Source organism: Lytechinus pictus, chromosome 12 (assembly GCF_037042905.1).
Source record: "Lytechinus pictus isolate F3 Inbred chromosome 12, Lp3.0, whole genome shotgun sequence".
Lineage (NCBI taxonomy): Eukaryota > Metazoa > Echinodermata > Echinoidea > Temnopleuroida > Toxopneustidae > Lytechinus > Lytechinus pictus.
Window position 1 is genome coordinate 4296575 of NC_087256.1, and position 21435 is coordinate 4318009.

A 21435-nucleotide genomic window follows, 5' to 3' on the forward strand; every position below is an offset into this window, starting at 1 on the left:
TGATAGCATTAGAATATTACACAGATACTGATTCTGTCTTTGAAATGAAAGTTTAAACCAACATTTTGAAGATAAATGTAAAACAAAATATTTACCTCTTAAGTTGACTTTTTGTTGGACATGGACTGTATATATGTTTTGGAAATAAGATTTTAAAGAGAGTGGAACTACTTCTTTATTTGCATAATTCATTATTATTTAATCATTTACTATTCCTGTACTGAAAACAAAAATATGTTAAGTATTGAAGCTTTTATCGTTTTTCAATTATTTCCTTGTTAATATAATATAAATGAAAACTATTCAGATATTTTTAGGGATATCGACTTCTCTCAATAATTCACATATCTATCAGACGAGAGAGAAAGGGGGAATGGATGAAATAGAGTAGTGAATGGGAGATGGAGAGGGGGGGGGGGGGATAGAGGGAGGTAGAGAGAAAAGGTGATGAGAAGGGGAACACAAAAGTTATATTTTCTTTTGGAGGAAATAGAGTAATGAATATGGGAGAGGGGGGATGGATAGAGGATAGAAAGAGGGAGGGGGTAGAGAAGTTAAAAGAGGTATAGAGAAAAGGTGACGAGAAGGGGAACACAAAAGTTATATTTTCTAATGGAGGAAATAGAGTAATGAATGGGGGAGAGGGGGGATGGATAGGGAAGGAGAGAAAGAGGGAGGGGGTAGAGAAGTTGAAAGAGGTATAGAGAAAAGGGGATGAGAAGGGGAACACAAAATTATATTTTCTTTTTGAGGAAATAGAGTAATGAATAGGGGAGAGGGGGGATGGATAGAGGAGAGAAAGAGGGAGGGGGTAGAGAAGTTGAAAGAGGTATAGAGAAAAGGGGATGAGAAGGGGAACACAAAATTATATTTTCTTTTGGAGGAAATAGAGTAATGAATAGGGGAGAGGGGGGGTGGATAGAGGAGAGAAAGAGGGAGGGGGTAGAGAAGTTGAAAGAGGTATAGAGAAAAGGGGATGAGAAGGGGAACACAAAATTATATTTTCTTTTGGAGGAAATAGAGTAATGAATAGGGGAGAGGGGGGATGGATAGAGGAGAGAAAGAGGGAGGGGGTAGAGAAGTTGAAAGAGGTATAGAGAAAAGGGGATGAGAAGGGGAACACAAAATTATATTTTCTTTTGGAGGAAATAGAGTAATGAATAGGGGAGAGGGGGGATGGATAGAGGAGAGAAAGAGGGAGGGGGTAGAGAAGTTGAAAGAGGTATAGAGAAAAGGGGATGAGAAGGGGAACACAAAATTATATTTTCTTTTGGAGGAAATAGAGTAATGAATAGGGGAGAGGGGGGATGGATAGAGGAGAGAAAGAGGGAGGGGATAGAGAAGTTGAAAGAGGTATAGAGAAAAGGGGATGAGAAGGGGAACACAAAATTATATTTTCTTTTGGAGGAAATAGAGTAATGAATAGGGGAGAGGGGGGATGGATAGAGGAGAGAAAGAGGGAGGGGGTAGAGAAGTTGAAAGAGGTATAGAGAAAAGGGGATGAGAAGGGGAACACAAAATTATATTTTCTTTTGGAGGAAATAGAGTAATGAATAGGGGAGAGGGGGGATGGATAGAGGAGAGAAAGAGGGAGGGGGTAGAGAAGTTGAAAGAGGTATAGAGAAAAGGGGATGAGAAGGGGAACACAAAATTATATTTTCTTTTGGAGGAAATAGAGTAATGAATAGGGGAGAGGGGGGATGGATAGAGGAGAGAAAGAGGGAGGGGGTAGAGAAGTTGAAAGAGGTATAGAGAAAAGGGGATGAGAAGGGGAACACAAAATTATATTTTCTTTTTGAGGAAATAGAGTAATGAATAGGGGAGAGGGGGGATGGATAGAGGAGAGAAAGAGGGAGGGGGTAGAGAAGTTGAAAGAGGTATAGAGAAAAGGGGATGAGAAGGGGAACACAAAATTATATTTTCTTTTGGAGGAAATAGAGTAATGAATAGGGGAGAGGGGGGTGGATAGAGGAGAGAAAGAGGGAGGGGGTAGAGAAGTTGAAAGAGGTATAGAGAAAAGGGGATGAGAAGGGGAACACAAAATTATATTTTCTTTTGGAGGAAATAGAGTAATGAATAGGGGAGAGGGGGGATGGATAGAGGAGAGAAAGAGGGAGGGGGTAGAGAAGTTGAAAGAGGTATAGAGAAAAGGGGATGAGAAGGGGAACACAAAATTATATTTTCTTTTGGAGGAAATAGAGTAATGAATAGGGGAGAGGGGGGATGGATAGAGGAGAGAAAGAGGGAGGGGGTAGAGAAGTTGAAAGAGGTATAGAGAAAAGGGGATGAGAAGGGGAACACAAAATTATATTTTCTTGTGGAGGAAATAGAGTAATGAATAGGGGAGAGGGGGGATGGATAGAGGAGAGAAAGATGTGTTTGAAAATCATCTAAAAACACACTTTTTATTTAATGTGGGGGAGGGGCGTCAGTGTCATCATGATTATGATGTACACGTCTTTGAAGTATTGGGTACATAATAATTGGTAATATATTTTAAGATCTCATTTCCTTACCTGAAATGTGTGATTTTCATTATCTATCCTATCATATCCTTGAACCCACTCTCTCATTCCTTTTACAGTTCCTTTTGTTCTCCCCAAGTTTCGTTTCTTTTCTTAGGATCTTTATATCTCCTTGATATTGTTTTCTTTATTCCTTTTTTTTGTGGTTGCTAGTACATATTTCTCTTCTGTAGGACTATCTTCTCCCATGCTTATCTCATCTCTTCTTGATTTACGTACCACACTCATCTCATCACACTTCGATCTGAGTCAGGGGCGGATCCAGAATTTTCCAAAAAAGGGGAGGCACTTTTCCTAGGAAAATTTGACAAGCAAAAAAAAAAAAAAAAAAAAAAAAAAAAAAACTAAAAAGGGTCCTCACTTGTGTATGCCAGTATGGACGACATATTCCACTTAAAAATAATTGCTGTTACTCTCAAGGGGGGGGGGCACATTTTTGTATAAACAACATATTTACATTTAAAATATTGACTATGACTCTCAAAAGGGGGCACGGGCCGGATGTGCCTCCCCCCCCCCCCCGGATCCGCCAATGGTGCTCATCTCAATTTTCAATCACCTTTGATACATAATTTCCTATTATTCTATTCATGTTTCATACACCTTACTTGATTTTCTTTCCAATGATCTCAGACTACAAACAACGTCTCGCATTACTCTCCCCTTTCTCTCCACCCCCTCTCTCTTTCGATCTGTCCACTCATTTATTATTTACCCCTTTCCCCTCTTCCACTTCTCTCGTTCTTTCTTTCATTTTTTTTTCTTTATTCGCTCTGGGATTCGCTCATATTCATCAACCCGTCTTGTGTTATTTTAAACAACCAGATACCAAACTCATAACTAAACCCGAATACATCCTACATAGTACCTTCATGTGACAAATTACCTTCAATGTTACCGAAAGCCTGACCCGACTTTTGCCCTCGCTTTCTCAAAACTCTATCCGGTGCAGTTCCGCCTCTGGAACAAAAATTGAGTAGACCCAACCTTCCATTCGACAATAACCTCTCTCTCTCTCTTTCCCTCTTGTTTCGTTTGCTCTATTGTCCCGGTCTATTGTGCAATGATACGGTTCGGTGCTTAGACACAATCATTTCACAATTCACTAGAGCCGAAGCCTTTGAATTGGAAACCAGTTGACCCTATCGAAGACGCTTCATGCCCCCTTGAGAGGTGTGTTGACTCAAGAAAGAGTACCAATTGTTGGGCGGTGGCATCGAAGTCTATTGTCATTTGTTGAAGCGGGGACTGTAACAGTGCATGGCTTCAAAATCGTATAGAAAAAACCAGTGTTTAATACTGTGTACAGGTGTCCCGCATTGAGTTGAACGATGTAGGACAGGATCGAGTGAAAGTGTTTCTCGCCTGTAACAGGTGTCGTTATCTACGTTAGATAGCTGTTGATTACTGGTAGTAGCTAGAAGACTTAATACCAGCGCACCTCTAACCATCTGCTGTCCAGATAGCTGTTCAAAATGGTGTCGCCGGAGCGTGTACCAAATAATGTCATCAACCCGTGTGTGAAGTATACGCTATATGTTCTCAGCTTTCTCTTTTGGGTAAGAAACTGAGACTTTTAGTTTTACACATACTGTTTGAGAATGGTAGATCTGAGAGACAATTACAGAGAAAGTGGAGGAAAATAGTACATGAATGTGCTATGTTGAATGACAATAATAGTGTTGTATTACCATTGAATTGAGCATGATCACATAAGCAGTGTTTACGTACATCATCATATACTCCACTTTCTATTCTAGGCTTACAATTTGGAGGTACATTGTATGTAGTAAATGTTCCACATTTCATATAACACAAAAAAAATTCAAAAGTATGTTGTTAATTCTCACTATATAGGCCTAGTATTTTCAAGTTAGCACATAGGCCTAATCTAATGATTGTATTATATTTCAATAAGGTGCTATCAAGAAGATTTGTTAAAATCATTTATATGACATTTACTCCTGTCACATTACAAAAATGTTAACTGATTTAAAATGTTTTCCAAAATAGTTTTAAAAAAAGCAATTTTCTGATGTTTTTAATACTTCTACTTCTACGATACTCAGAAGGATCAATAATAAGTCAGGATGTTGTGCTTATATATTATGTTTCTAGGGGAGCAAAAGCAGTTTAATAACATAAACTTATATTTCTTTCATTTTAATACATGAATTGCTAAATGACTATGAAAACGTTGTATTAACCATATTGAAACCATACATTATGATTTTTTTTCATAATGTTAATAGCTGACATAGTTATGATATATACTTTTGCTCTAGCATGGTATAAGTAATGAGTTAAAAATGTGACTGTTAATTTTCAACTTGTCTAATTGGCGGGATAAAGATCTCCATGATTCAAATAAAAAGAAATACATAGGCCTATTATAGGATTTATTCTAGTCTGCAAACTCTAAATGCACTTGGTAATATATGCTACATGTATTCTGCCTATAGTGTTAGTTGATTGAATTGTGCTCCAATGTACATGCATATTTCATTTCTAATCTAACACATGCACTTTCCCATAGAAGCAATTCAGCAACATAGCATTGTTAATCAGCGTTTTGCTCTGTTGTAAAGAAGCGAAGCATGAAATTAGAAGTGAGTCTTTAGAAAGTCAAACCAGCTAATGTTCGAAGTGACATTGGACTAATGAATCCATTAATTTGGTCAGGATAATTTATTTATATTGATAGTAACATAGCCTACAGTGACAGATCTAATATCTTAAAATATATAACTAAGGCCTTATCTTCTGAAAATAAAAAACATTAAAGTGATAGGATAAGATAATTTTGATCGGTGCATATATATTTTTTTCAATTGGAGCACCGTTAAAAACCAATCAACAACAGATATAGTTATGAGTGAAGTTTTTCTTTGAAAAAGTATAAAGATGGAGCGCAGATTTCTGAAAAAGTAGAAAAGGAGAAGTAATTTATCGATGAATGGTGTGGAAGACATTAATTTTTTTTTAAAGGATCAGAAGAAAGATAGAAAAAGAGAAGAAATATAATAAAGAAGAGGATCAAATAGAAAAAAAATATTGAACTTTTTAGAAGGAATGAGATATACATGTAGTCGATTTGACAGTCCCATAGGCTCAATACACCAACCTAGAAATGTTCTTTCCGATGAAGTTTTTTTCTTGATTCGTGTTCCTATGGGGTCCTAGAACAAATTCAGCTTGGTTGCCCAAAGTTGCCGTTTGGGCAATTTTGCTAATTTGCATAAATCCAAAATGGCCGCCAGATGCCATCTTTAAAACCTAACTTTTGAACCCCTTTCCACAAAATGATGAGTAATGACTCGTTTTAGGGGTTTAGATGTGTGAACCGATTTTTGGAATCATTTTTGCAATAAAAGGTCATCTTCAGGTCAAATCTAAGATGGCGCCAGATGCCATCTTAAAAAATTGACTTTTGATCCCCTTGCCCCAGAATGACGAGTAATACCTCTGTTTAGGGGTTTTGGGGTGTGTAGAATCCATTTCTGCTTTCTTTTTTGCAATATAATGTTATCTTCGGGTCAAATCCAATATGGCCGCCATATGACGCCATCTTGAAATATCAACTTTTGAACCCTTTGCCCCAGAATCATGAATAATAACTCTGGTATGTTCATTCAATTTATGCTGTAATTTTGCATAAAGGATAATCTTCAGATCAAATCCAATATGGCCGCCAACAGCCATCTTGAAAAATTACCTTCCGTGGCTTACGTGTAAAGGCTAATGTAAAGGGATTTCAGTATAAGAATACTCATTTCTTTTATTAATTCTCACGTTTTTGTCCCAGAGTCATGAATAATCCCTCTTTTCCTGAGTTATTTGGTATGTTGATTCCATTTCTGTAAATAATTTTACAATATATGATCATCTCCAGGTCAAAATTCAATTCAATTCAATTCAATTCAATTTATTTTCATTCTTCAACATAATACAAATAATTACATGATAAATCAATTCAATTCAAATAAAAGCATGAACAAAATTCAACATTAAATAAATAATATACATATTCAATAAGTGATTCAAATATAAATTAACATGCATGTCAAATTTAAATCAATATAATCAATATAATTAAATATAATTTAATCAATATAATCATATATCATGAGAAGAATGGAGGGGTCCACTGAAAAGCAAAGCTTGTAAAATGTGAACCCCTCAAAAAGTTAGGATAGAAAAAATATTAAAATATACGTAAAGGAATACATGAAGATAACGAAAGGGGCAAAAAAAATCTTATATACAGGATTGTGAAATTCAGAGACAAAAGACAATACACGACACAACACAACACAGGACGGTACATGAGGGTGGACAATAGTACGATGACAACTGCCTAGAATATAGAAAGAAAAATAGAGATAGGGAGAGGGATGCAAAGCTAATCTGCTGCATATATATTATGTCTACACAAAATAATCGAACATGGCCGCTAAACGCCATAGGCCTATTAAGAAAAAATATATATTTCCCGAGACTATCGAACCTTGAAGAAGTACTCTCCCTCATAAGGTTACTATTATGTATGGGAGCTCATGTAAGGGGATTTCAGCGAGAATGATTCATTTCTTTTAATTACTCCATTTTTAGTTCGAGGTCAAGTCACGTCTAAGATGGTCAGATGGTTGATAGATTTCGTCTTTAACCGCTTACTTTAGAATGAAACCATTCAAGGTTTGGGCTATGATTTCGGGAGTTCTAATCTTTTTTTTTTTTTTTCTGTCCAACCATACTTTTCCAGTGAAAGGACTTTAAAGTATTATTTGAATTAAAAAGTGATTTATCCGTATTTTTTCAAAAAAATAGTTAACTAATGAACTTTCTTTATAATTATCATTGGACTTTTCCTCCTGACAAGAGCCATTGACTTGGTCAGCAGGAGTGCACTATTTAGCCTCCTGCAGAAGATAGGCTCCCCCAAGACTGTTCTATGGTCAGGATGGATCTCATTCGTGAAATGTTGTACGGAAACGATGTCGCCCCTGCCTCTCAAGAGGTGAGAGTACAAGACCTAGTCATACATAACAGCTACCTGTCCTGTGCATGTAAGGAGTTTGGATCACCCATCAGCCTGTGAGACAGAAATCCTGATCGACTCAAGACACTGAATGTCCTCCAGATATCTATATCAATAGCACGCACTCGTCTGTTCGTGGTGGACTCCTCACCTACCTTGGATCGAGTACATACATGTAGCTCCCTTTCACTGGACAAGTATATAAGCACCGGGATAGTAAAATCTGTCATTCATGGCCAAGCTCCTGTACGGAAGTAAGTCCTTGAAAACGTACGCCGACCGAGAAAAGTGGCCAAACACCTTCCATGTCAGCTGCCTCGGACGTATCATGCACATTAAATGGCAGGACAAAGTGAAAAATACAGACGCCCTTCAGCGTAAGTGCTGGTATCCTCAGCTTATTCTCGCTCCTTAGTCAAAGGCACCTTAAGTGGTTGGGGCATGTTCGCCGCATGAAACCTTGGCGAATCCCTTCTTGGATTCGCCAAGGTAAGGTGAGCTGTGTGATTGGTCTCACCCCCATCGGTAGATCACACCTCCGTTATAGAGACACCTGCAAATGTGACATAAAACTTGCCGGCATAGACAAGAACACTTGTGAAGATGTAGATGATAGTCGCCATTCTATGGAGAGCTACTAAGTACAAGGGTCAAGACGTCAGAAAATAACCGAAATGCTAAATTGGCAGACCAAAGACCTAGGAGGAAGGCTAGGGCAGCATCTCTATCTAAACCTGTCTCAGCGCCATCCTCCTTCATCTCTACAAATTTGCTATAGATACTGCCACTCTAGAGTGGAGCTCTACAGTCACTCTCGAAATTGTAAGACCTACATGTAGCGCTACACCATCGTCTTTTAAGGGGAACTGATGCCTACCAATCATTGGACACATTGATTTAGAAAAGAATATTGAGAAAACACTTTCAAATTCAAATAAGACTCTAAAGCCTCTTTAGTACAAAAGTATGGATGGACATTAAAAACAAATAAAAATGCACGCAAAATGGATCATAGCCCAAACATAAAGAGGATTCATTCTAAGGTGAGCAGTTAATGTCGAAAACTGACATCTCAGATGTGACTTCCCCTTATACTAAAAATTGAGAATTAATACAAGAAATGGGTATTCTTACTGAAATCCCTTTACATTAGCTCTTACACGCATAAGCCTCGGAAAGTAATTTTTTCAAGATCGCGGTTGGCGGCCATCTTGGATTTGATCTGAAGATTATCCTTTTAGGCAAAATTACAGCATGAATTGAAAAAACATACCAAATGACTCATGAATAGAGTTATTATTCAGGATTCTGAGGCAAAGGGTTAAATAATTGATTTTTCAAGATGGCGTCATATGGCGGCCATCTTGGATTTGACCTGAAGATGACATTATATAGCAAAATAGACAGCATAAATGGATTCTACACACCCCAAAACCCCTAAACAAAGGTATTACTCATCATTCTGGGGAAAGGGGTTCAACTTTAATTTTTCAAGATGGCATCTGGCGGCCATCTTGGATTTGACCTGAAGATGACCTTATATTCCAAAAATGATTCCAGAAATCGGTTCTACACATCTCTAAACCCCTAAAACGAGTCATTACTCATCATTTTGTGGAAAGGGGTTCACATGTTAGATTTTCAAGATGGCATCTGGCGGCCATTTTGGATTTATGCAAATTAGCAAAATTGCCCAAACGGCAACTTTGGGCAACCAAGCTGAATTTGTTCTAGGACCCCATAGGAACATGAATCAAGAAAAAAACTTCATCGGAAAGAACATTTCTAGATTCGGAAAATGACAAATCGACTAATGTATGGTCAGAAGAAAAAGTAGAAATAGAGAGAGAAAATTAAATGAAAGAATGGAAAAGAAGGATCATAGGCTACCAAAGGGTCAAAGTAAAAGAAGAGAAGATGAAGAAGATTGATCTGTCACATCCAATTAAGCACCATATAATTCTTCGACTGTTCAATCCGGGTCTGTTTTTCTTAATATTGTGCAGAAATGAGCAAATGCAAGAAAAATAATGATCATAAATTTACTCCTAATTCTACATTTGTTTTGTCCTGATCAGCTGGTATGTTGGTGTGTAACTGGTATAGGAATCTGGGCCCTGGTGGAAAGAGGAGATAATGTGAAGGTCACATCATATCTCGACTTCTTCACCGATCCAGCCATTGTCATGATCGTTGTTGGAGGTCTTGGTATCATTCTTAACTTTGCTGGGATTGTTGGTGCCCTAAGAGAGAACTGCTGTCTTCTTACTTTTGTAAGTATCCTAACAGAATGATGACGATTGTGGTGGGGAGGGGGGGGCATTGGTAATGCAGGATGTGATGATGATGATGAGGGTGATGAATCGAAAGCTGCATATTTTATAGGAGAAATATTTATTTCACCTCACATAATATACACATAGTCCATGGCGGACCTTACATATTTAGTCCTTAGGTTGCTTACGAACAAGCATTTACACTTTCTTAGCTATCAAGTAAAACACCAATTACCACTATATATTTTTGATATAGTTTCATTAATATGTTTACCAATTAAGTGGTGTGGAGTTGTGTAATATTTTTTCTTAGCTTCTATGTATATTTGTGATTTGTTTGATACTGTTTGAAACAACATAACTTTCCAAAATGATGTACGATACATATATTGATTGGTATAATGGTCATCTTGTTTAAATTATAAGCCAAGAAAAGTGAGTAAGCATTTAGTTTTGGCACAAAGTGCTTAATTACTTGAAGAAATTAACAATATATACAACCTTCCAAAGAAGTTGGATATTTGCCAAAATTTTAGCATTTTTTAGACCACGATTTGCAAAAAAAACAAAACAATTTACCTCTTCTAATTCAAATTTCTCTGAAGTCTAACAGATTACTGTCCCAAAAAATCATGCTTGGGCAAAATTACCCTGTATGTACATAAAGATAACCCTCCCATAGCGTATCATGAAACCAGACTGACCATATACATTATACTATTGTAAAACCTTGATTGGTGTTTCATATCAAACTTACACAGTTGGAGATAGACAAATATAGTCAATCTCCATTTGTCAGATGTGTGAAAACAAAATAAAGATGCTGAATTTCTTGTGCTATCACACAGACACCACTCCTTTTTTCCTGTGAATAGCTCTTCAAAAGGCTAGGTCTGCTTGTCTAGATACCTACGTGCTTTCCAAATTGCCCCATTCACCTGTCCATTTGTGTTGGATTGGGAATTATATGCATGGTTTTTCATATATATACTCTGTCAGATGTTTGAAAAACCACTGAGTGAGGAAGGCAAGTCCCTCATGATGTGAATAGAAGAATTTCATATCATACTTTTTAATCATATTTATTCATGCAAAAGGCAGGTGTCATTTTGCTTGATATGGAATACATGTACATCTATCTTTATACATTTTTTCTCTTATGTTTTATTGGGATGAAGTAGGAAACAAAAAAATACAAAGTAACAAGCATAAATATCATATTACAAAAAAAAGGAAATAGGTACGACGATGAGGGAAAATTTGATGTAGTATACAAAGGGCAGCAAAACTGAATGAACTATTGTTGTAGTAAGATGAAATCCCAGAGGTTAAAAGCAAAGCACCAAACCAACCATATACACCCACTGTCTGATCTTTATTCATCCTTATTTTTGTCTTCATATTTTGTTTCTACTTTTATTTTGCAGTTTTATCTTTCAATGATCCTCATCTTCATCTTAGAAGTTACAGCTGGTATTCTGGCTTTTGCTTTCAGTGGACAGGTAGGTTTAAAGTTAAATTAGGCTTATTTAAATGAAGCAATCAATCAAAATAAACATTTCAGCAATCATTGTGCAAACAAAATTTATCAGTGGTTTTTCATCAGGTTTCATAAGCTTTACAGTGTTGGGGACAACTTATGCTTAAATTTGATTAATTAAACTTGATGTTGGACTAAAATATTTCCTCTGCAGTTAAGAAAAGGTTGAGACTTCATTAAAAGGGAGGGTTTCATTAATATGATTACATTTTTCTTGTTGGCCCAAACAAATATTAAAACAATATTATATAAAATTAAATTTTACTGTCAATATTGGTGTAGATTTGTTTATTGAGTTGAGGAAGTGCCGAGTGAACACTGCACCTCCAGGCAAAATGATGTGTTTTTTTGTATACCCCAGTATAATCAATATTACACCCTGCTCCTGACAAGAAATTGTGTAATCTACTTGATATTTAATATGCGCTTTATCTTATTATACACAAGTAATTCTACCTTTAGTTTGGTTAATGACTCTAAATATTATTTACGTATAGCGCCACCTTTCATGATCTGATATAAATTCTGTAGTGTGGATAAGTGGAAAGAGTTATTACTGGTATAATTATTATTGTTATTTCTCTTTATTCAGTTGGTAAATTAGTCTAAAAATATGTAGATTTATAATGCAAGTTATTGAATAATACTACAAAAAGAGCTTTAAGAGTAAGTAAATAGTTTAGAAAAAAAATACTCAAGTAAGATTGTCTCTCATTAATACTTTTCTTCATGAGGGGGATGAAATTTGCTTTCTTATAAAATTCTCTAGTTTGATTAAAGCAGGATTTTTTGATAGCATGGGTGGTAATCCCACCCCTGCCACCATATTAGTAGAAATGAAAGAAATGAACATGATACAATTTGTATTAATTGATGACCTTGTCATGGAAATGTATTGTGAATCAAAACTTTCTCCTCTCGTATGACAGTCAGCCAATGTGAGATGGAACTATATATGTTTAAACTGTTTGTATGAGATTTCATATTGAAATAGCACAATCTGCATTTATTATAAAATCCATCTCTCCCGTTATTTATTATATATACATATATATGTGTTTCTTTCATTTGTCATCTCTCTCTCTCTCTTCTGTTCTCTCTCCTTTCTCCCTCCATATCTCTTGCTTTCTTCAATATTCATATTTCCTTAAAAATATTCTTCAACTGTGCTCTCTTCTAATCATATCTTGCATCTTTTCTGTTTCTGCCCCCCTCCCTATTTCACATTCCTTCCATCTGCTCTCTTTCCATCTCTATCTCTCCCACTATTCCTCTTTCTCTCCAATCTTTCCCCCTATAAATCATCCACCCACACCTACCTGCAGTTTTTCACAGCAGTAGACGAGGTAGTAGAGCAAGCAATAATGAATTACAGAGAAGATGGAGATACTACCAATTTCATTGATTACGCACAAAGAACGGTAGGTACCTGCATCCCTTTCTACACTGATTTATAGATTTACGTCATAGTATCGTATTCTAGCATTATTGTCAGCTATTCAGCTATTATATTTCCCAAAGGGGGTTTATCTTTGAATTGGTACCTTGCACTACCATAATTCATTAAATGAATTTTTCAGATTTTATTTTGCATCACATCGTTTCCTGCTAGAGATGTTTCTAAAATGAAATTAGAATTTTGTCTCACCTAATTATGTGCAGAAGCTAATGTTGTATCATATGGATGCTATTTTTCTTTATGAAGGTCAATAATTAGAAATAATGAATATGAAAATTTCTGGTTCCATGACATTTGCTCCGGCGACTATTGCTCCGATGGAAAATCTACACATTAAGCAAAACATAAAACCTAACCTCCAAAACTAAATAAACCCTAATCGTAATATTTACATTATTCTGAACCAAAATCTCTATCACAATCCTAACTCTAATCATATGCCTTCTGAGATATTAAGACCGGAGCAATTGTCGCAGGAGCAGATGTCGTGTCACCAAATTTCTACCCTGTACCCTTTCCTTTGAAGGGTGTCTTTCATTTTTGCCTGATATTTTGTCGAATATTAGATGCATAGTGTTTGGCAAGTTGTAAAAGTATAGGTATTCATCTCTGTTTGTATTTATAATATCTGAAATATTACTACACTTAATGACACTTTGACGTTCATAACCTTGATTGGAATATAATACATTATGTCAATAAAAAAAGACAAAGAAAACATTCCTGAGTCTATTTTTAATTTTATCTTTTTTTCTTCAAACCTTCTTTCAGCTGGATTGCTGTGGTGGAGATGGGGGCTACAGGGATTGGACACTTAATAGATACTTCAATTGTTCAGATACTAATCCAAGTATAGAGCGATGTGGTGTTCCATACTCCTGCTGCCGGCCCGAGTCTCCAGATGCTATTATCAACACTCAGTGTGGCTTCAATGTACAAATACAAACGGTATGTATCAAAATGATCTCATGACCCCCCAAAAGAAAAAAAATAGAGAAATAAAAAAAATATATATATCTCTGTCTCAAAAACGGGCAGCTCAGACAATGTTTTTTTAAAGATTTTTGACAATGGTGGAAAATTCATATTGTCTGAAAACATTCTTGTAACTCCTGTAGGAAACACTTTCGAGGCAAAACGTTGCCACTGTAAAACTCTAAATTAGAGCTTTATTCCCAACTGGCCTCATTTAAAAAAAAAAATAAGATACAATGTTTCAACTGCCCATCAACAAATTATTCCCATTGAATAAATGATAAAATCTTTAAACCCAACACTAAGCTTAAAGCTTTTCCTCACATTATTCTAAATCAACCCCTTTCTTATGTTTCACAACAATAACCCCTAAATTCTCTAAGAGATATCAAGACAGAAACATTAACCACATAAGCACATTTGGGTTATCCTTTTTTACCATGGACTAAGATTAATGTTTGTAAGCAACATTGCCAAATCTCTGTCTATATGATGTTATCTAACATGTTTTAAATTCTAGTCTTGAGCATATATGTGTTTAAAATTTTGGAGCTGTTTGAGAGCCATTATGCTAGAAAATTAAATTAATAGTTTTGTTTTATATTTGACTAAAGAAAGTTACATCACAGATTTAAAACATAAATTAAATTGAATTTTTTTAAATTGAAAATTGACTGTGAATGATCAAGTTCTTTATCATTATTGTGCACAATTGAATTTTCTAATAAGTTTTCATCTGGCCAATAATATGTCACTAGTTGTCATTATCGTTGTTGTGTTTGATTTCTTATGATTAATTGAATAAGATCAAGAATGGAAAAATAATTTAAATAAAACAAAAGTTAATCAAAAGCATCCTATTATTAAGTGTTGAATTTGCCAATTTTCATTTTATCTTACACAATGTGATACATTTACATGTAGTTGACCCATGTAATGATAATTAAAAAAACAATAGCTACATTTATTTAGCACTTAAAATACATTGTGTTTCTATCAAAGTGCTTTACATTGCAATTATTGTTACCCCTGTCATGTAAACGATGCAAATATGAATATTATTTCATTTCTATCTCTACAGTCAGCTGAAATAGTTGATGAAATATACGTCATTGGCTGCGTAGACGGCTTCGTACTGTTTGTCAATGAGAAGAGCTTGATCGTTGGTCTCACTATTTTTGGAATTGCCCTTATTCAGGTTAGTCAGCCCACTGAAAAGAGAGAGTTTGACTATCCAAAGACAGTCATGATTTTACTACCCAAAGATAGTCAAGTGTTGACTCTTTCTCATATATGAGAAAATTACTATTTTTAGAATCTTTCAATTCCATCATCATAAGGTATCCCAAGATGCCTACAAACTATGATAATATATAAATCAGAAAGTCTGTTTAGCAGCCAAGTATTGACTCTCCTCTGATGGGGGAGTGTGATTATCTTTAATCAAACAATCATAGTAGTGGAATATTGACTATCCTTGGAGATGCAACTTTTATTCCAGTGAAAGATATTAATTTTCCATGTCATCACTGAAATCTAGATTGATGAGTAGTTTGGATATACTGTATTAATTTAGTGCTTGGAGAAAGCTTTCACTGTATCAGTGATGTCCCAGTAACTATATGTCCTGTGTATTATTGTATCATACCAAGTGAGAATTTCATGAAAATGTCTGGGACACCTAAAAACCATTACTGAAATCCATACATCTAATTAACTGAAATAAAATTATCAGAGGAATCACTTGCAAGATGAACTGTTTGGAACATTATTTTTATTATTATCTTTGGACTCTGGTCTAAGTTGTTAAATGATAAAAATGTGTAATAATTCGATAGGTTTTGATAAAAGACACCTTGATACTTCATAGGTTAATCATGTTTTTCTGAATTTCTTAATTTCAGCTTCTAGTGATGTTACTAGCCTTCATCCTAAGCAGGCAGATAGAGAAAGAATATGAGTTCTACCAAGAGTTCAAAAGCAAGAGCACCAATGGACTTACTGGAATAAGGACAGTGTCTGGGAACCAGTTTTAGGCAGTTGTAACCAGTTCAAACTGCCTTTTAGACTTTAGGGGAGCTTTTCATAATGCATTTTTCAGGGTTTTTGTCTTTCAAATTGGCTCTTGGCCAATCAGAGGCAAGAATTTCAAATGATTGTGAAAGTTGTCATTGGTAATCACAGAAAACTTGTATTATGAAACCCTCCCCAGCACCTTCATGTAAAAAATAAAATGTAATCTTATTTAAGTATTTTTTAATGAGAGAACAAAATTGTGCTCAGGGACCAGTAACACCAAGATACACAATCAAGTGAAAATTTCAAACATCGCTTCCAATTGGCCTCAAGTGAACAATATGTTATAATCTTGATTGCCTATTTACAATTGATTATGTACCTTTGTGGTACCATACCATGGTATATACTATGAATATATATTTGTAATTAGCTTGTAATTTTTCAAGATGCTGAGGTGAAGATGAGGATTTTTTTCAGAGCATAAGGAAAACATGGCTTCAAATCCCAATGTGGCAATATTCTTATGCAAGACATTTGACTTTGCCAGACCTAATGTAGACGAAGTGAAGTGACACATGGGTCCTCTTGCAATAAAGTTACTGTTATGGTAACTCTGCCATTCAATGGTAACTACCATGGTAACAATGTTCAACAACCAATCAAATTCAAGCATTCCATGAAAGATACCTTTGGATGACAAACTTACCATAATAGTAACTTTTATGCAACAGGGCTTTGGAGGGTTTTTTCTGTAAATATAACAAAATTATTGCTGTAATTGCTGAAGCTAGGTGGCCAAGAGAATATATCCGAAAGACCCTAGGAGTACTTTGAAATGTTAATTCATTAAACAAATTAGCAATTTAATGGATGTAAAAGAATTGAAATATAAATTCATAACAAAGATTTCAAAAGAGATCACATAGAATGGCTTGTGACAAATAAAAGAATAAAATTAAGTCAAGCTGTTGTTAATTGAAGATATAAGTATTTATTTGATAGTTGTATAGCTTAAAAACATCACTGGATCATATATATGATGTGGTCTAGTTATTCTCATATTGAAGTTTGTGAATTATTAATTATTGGTACCCCAGAAGACAAAGACTTGGTTTGAACACCCCTTCCCATTACCCAAACATTCTGAATTCATATATTCAAGGGAAATGGTTTGAATCTTCCCATTCCCCAAACATTCTGAATTCATATGTTCAAGGGAAATGGTTTGAATTTTGACCATTTCAAGCTCTTGTTTTCAGATAATATTTCTTATTTTTAAAACTAATTCAATTTTGAGAATGCTTTTTGTTCACTTTGACAAGGTGCCAGGTCTGCATATAGAATGATAGCGATTTTATGATGTTCCACCTGGTGGGTGTTTCATGAAAGTTGTCAGCACTGACTAAATTGTCAGTGATGACAATTTCAGTGAAATCCTTGGTTTTGATAGGCTAAAGGCACTGGCCTCTGACTGTTACTATGGTAACTGTCGGAGAAAGACAACTTGTCAGTGCTGACAACTTTCATGAAACGGTCCCCTGTTGTGCCTTTGTTCGAAGTTTTACTTCTTTTGAAATCTCTCAATATTTACCAAGCACAAATTATATTATATAAATGCACTATTGTCTATACACATTCACTTGCTAATGGGTAGATTTATTCCAGATTAAGTACTTTGGAATGATCAGCATATACTGATTATAACTTCTTTCTGCACAATTACATTGCAGTTCTAAGAAAGACATCAAATTATTTTCACCTACATGTACCATTTTAGTTTTCCTGTGTTTGAGTCATGTTGTAAGAATATATTCACAATGATGTAGAATTATTTTAATTATCTATCTGACATTTTGGCTGTAGCTATATTTAGTCATGTGTTATGTCTAAGAAGAGATTATGTCTAAAAAATTCTTAGGAGTTTCAAATTCATCTACATGTAAGAGACTTATTATGGTTACACTCATCAAATATTTACCCGTTTTTGGAAACTATTGTCTGCATAACTGCAAGCTTCACCAGCCATTTACTGTTATTTATATCATTACATTGATTAAACATTCTACTCAGCGGCTGAGAAAGCTCCCAGAATGTGTTTTTTTTTCTTGTGGTTTAGTTTTCTTGAATGTAAATTCTGGCTCAAACTTAAACAGGAAAGTAAACAGAAAAGTAATTATACTTCCGGAAGTGTGTTATGAATTTTTTTTGCATAACTGAATCAAAATTTGTTCTGACTGTATTATTTAGATATTCTGATATATTTTCTATCAGCCATATTTCATTATATAAAAATGAACATTTTTATTGAAAGCTTTCAATGAAATCTTCTCATTCTTTGTATTCTATAATAATAATGTGCTTTGTACAGAATAATGAGACTGAGAGTAATCTAATGATATATATATATATGCATCATGTTTAAGTGTCTTTTGATTGGTTTCATTCAATTTGATTAATGATGATGATTCTGAGAATGTTATTGAACAGCATTACATTGCTGGTTTCATCCACACGGAAGGGAGAGAGTGATTTTGCATTTTGTATAATTGAATTTACATATCAGCTGCCATCAAAGTGGTTAAAGGGGAATTTCACCCTGACATAAAGTGTATTGTAAAAATAGCAGAAAAAATAATAGAAAATATTGTTGAAGGTTTCAGGAAAATCCACCAAAGATTTTATAAGTAATTAGGATTTATATTTTTGATTTGTGACATCACATGTGAGTAGCTTCACATGTATCGTGAATACAAAAATATTTATATGAAATGTCATTTAATGAAAAATAGGGTTTTATTGTACCTTTGGTATATCAACAGACAAAATATTTCACATCCACTCCTGAAAGAAGAAAATTTTTAGTCATAAACCATTAATAAAAAAATAAACATTACACAACATATGGGGCAGCTGCTCGTTTATGACATCACAAATAAAAACCTTAGCATTATAACTTTAATTTTTAATGGATTTTCCTCAAACCTTCCCCAACAGTTTTCATTATTTTTTTTTTGCTATTTTTATAAAAAAAACTTTTTGTCAGGGTGAACTTCCCCTTCAACACTATGAAACCTAGGGCTGCTGGAGTATATTGATGGATGTCATGCATGGCAAACCATTCATTTATTTTGTAAACAGGAAATCTTTGTACATTACAAACACACAGCATAGAGTTTGTTCATGGCGAATACAACTGGAGAGGCATTATTTTGTTCATGCGGAGTGTTGAACAGGGTCCACAGAAGCTAGCCAATGCTGGTGACTATGACACTGTTCTCACTACCTTCCTAAAACTAAAACTAGTTTACTGGAAACTACTTGAACGTGTAATGAGAACGGTCAAAGCGATCTTGGATCGCTTTGTCTCGTTAAACTGGTTTTAGCGTGAGGACACAACCATTCTTTGGGAAACGATCTTTGCACATTTTGAGCGCGCTACTCCACACAACAGGTGTGGAATGCCTACACTGCGGTTTTGAATTTTGTGCGAAACGTGTCACCCCGCACTGTGAGCATTTCCATAGCAACAAGATCGCTTTATGTGAAGTGATTTTGAAAACCACTTTCGTGCAATCAAATGGGAATGCTAGCAAAGCAATCTTCCAAACTGGTTTCCTGAACAGGTTTCCAGTAAACTAGTTTTGGAAAGCATGAGAATGGTGTCTACTGTCTATGGACCCTTGTAGTGGGGGAACAACTAAAGACATACAGGAACATTGGGAGCATATATGATTTAATTTTGAACAATCTCAGCCAAGATAAAAACTGTATACGATGGCATACCTCCTTAAAACCCCTGAAATAAAACTAAAACAAACAAATGAAATATGCAACACGTCCTAGCAATGTTGTAAATTCAACAAGGCTGTTGATAGGATCAATTTTTAGATACCGTTTTCAAACAATGACTCAGATTTGCTCTACTTTGTTTTTACATCCCGGTGATACAAAAGTATTATTTTTTTCAAGGAGCAACAGTTTTCACATTTTACAAGGAAATTGAAATGGAATGTTACAAGAACCGGAAGTTAACAAAATATCATTTTCAACTAAATTACTTGGCTCGGATACTAATTTATTTAAAAGTATTTCCCGCTGCCAGATTTTTATTTTAAAGCTGTATATCATACAGGTATGATTACATCATTTTAAAGTAGCTTCTTCAAATACAATGATTTTTAATTTCTAACAAGGAAATCAAAATGACTGTTACAAAAACTGAAGGTAAAAAGAAGTATCATTTTCAATTAGTTGCCTCAGATTTTTCTCCATATATTTCTAGGTAATTCTCACTTATAATAGAGACTTTCAGACTATAATTTTAAATCTATATTGCATAAATGTTAACTTCATGTCAAGCAGACTTCAAATGCAGTACAAATATTATTTTTTTAAACTGAAATGAGTGTTGCAAGAACTAGGAGTCAAAACAGAATATCATTTTCAAATAGTTGGCTCATGCATCTTCATTAAATAGGTACTTCCTCTTTTAAAAATACAAACCAATTTATTTAGTAGATGGATTTGACCATTAATTGATGTTAGAATACTAGTAGTTAACATAAATGTACATTCAGAAATAATTTGTGATTTAGACTAATTTAAGTTCAATTTTTTTTCTGGTCAGTGTACAAACAAAATTAATTCTACATTTAAACCATTTTGGTGAAGTCATCCATTTTTTTTTTGTGTATTTCAACAATATTCACAAGACGGCTTAAAATCATTCAAAGTGACTGTCTTATTCTTTAAATGACAAACGATAGCACATATCTCATCTTTAAATGCAAGTAATGTGAATACCCTGACACCTCCAACCATTGTGAGTGATGATACAGTGGTGCTTATAGTGAACCCCACCAGAAAATTAACACATTTTAAGTGTTCAAGTTCTGCCATGTTTTAGATATTCAATTGTGAAGTCAGGTGATAAAATATTACATTCAATAAAGTTTGTTTCTCTGGCCTTGCCTAACATTGTAGTGTTGTTGTCTACATTCAACACTCGGCATGAAGGAGTGCATTAAGTGGTGGGGTTCATTAACTTATGAGCACCACTGTATATCATTCCCAAATGCCCCAAAAGCAAATTTACATACGAATACCAAGTACATGTGCAAACTAATTTTCCCAACACCACACTCAAATGCATTCACTCTTCATATTCACTTACTGAAAATAAACAAAAATAACAGGATGCAAAATACTACTTCTTCATGTTAAACAAAGACGATTTTAATATTTTTTTTATGTCACCATCTTTCTTACCAATTTCTAGCAAAAAGTTTTTGTATAACCGTACAAAGCAATATATACAAATATTCTGTAGATACATCAAACTTGTAAACAAAGAAAGACGGATGACCCACAGGCCTTTGAGAAAAATGGCAGAAGTATAGAAAAGAATTAAAATGGGGGAGGCTGAGAGGAGTATAAAATGAGAGATTGAGAAGAGAAGAAGAAACAGAACAGTGTAAGCCTACAATCTCTTTCCCCAAATCTTGGGGTTTTTCTTCTTCACTAAAATGTGTATTGTGAGCACTTACAGTATGAGTTTTGGATTATCATCTTATTTCTACTTAGAACAAATGCTGTAGAACCAC

At 34.8% G+C, this 21435-nt stretch overlaps 1 protein-coding gene across 2 annotated transcripts; it reads left to right on the top strand.

The window, feature by feature from the left end:
- The first annotated feature begins 3607 nt into the window (after positions 1-3607).
- On the top strand, positions 3608-18142 carry LOC129273395 (tetraspanin-33-like). 2 transcript variants are annotated; one of them, XR_010295369.1, is made up of 8 exons: positions 3608-4084; positions 9642-9836; positions 11267-11341; positions 12705-12800; positions 13610-13786; positions 14895-15011; positions 15718-17139; positions 17344-18142. XR_010295369.1 is itself a non-coding variant. In XM_054910423.2 (7 exons), the coding sequence occupies exons 1-7, from the start codon at positions 4001-4003 to the stop codon at positions 15847-15849; spliced, it is 876 nt and encodes a 291-aa protein (XP_054766398.2). In that variant the 5' UTR covers positions 3608-4000; the 3' UTR covers positions 15850-18142. The 2 variants fall into 2 exon arrangements, 1 of the variants encoding a protein (XP_054766398.2); XM_054910423.2 differs by having other exon boundaries at positions 15718-18142.
- The last annotated feature ends 3293 nt before the right edge of the window (positions 18143-21435 follow it).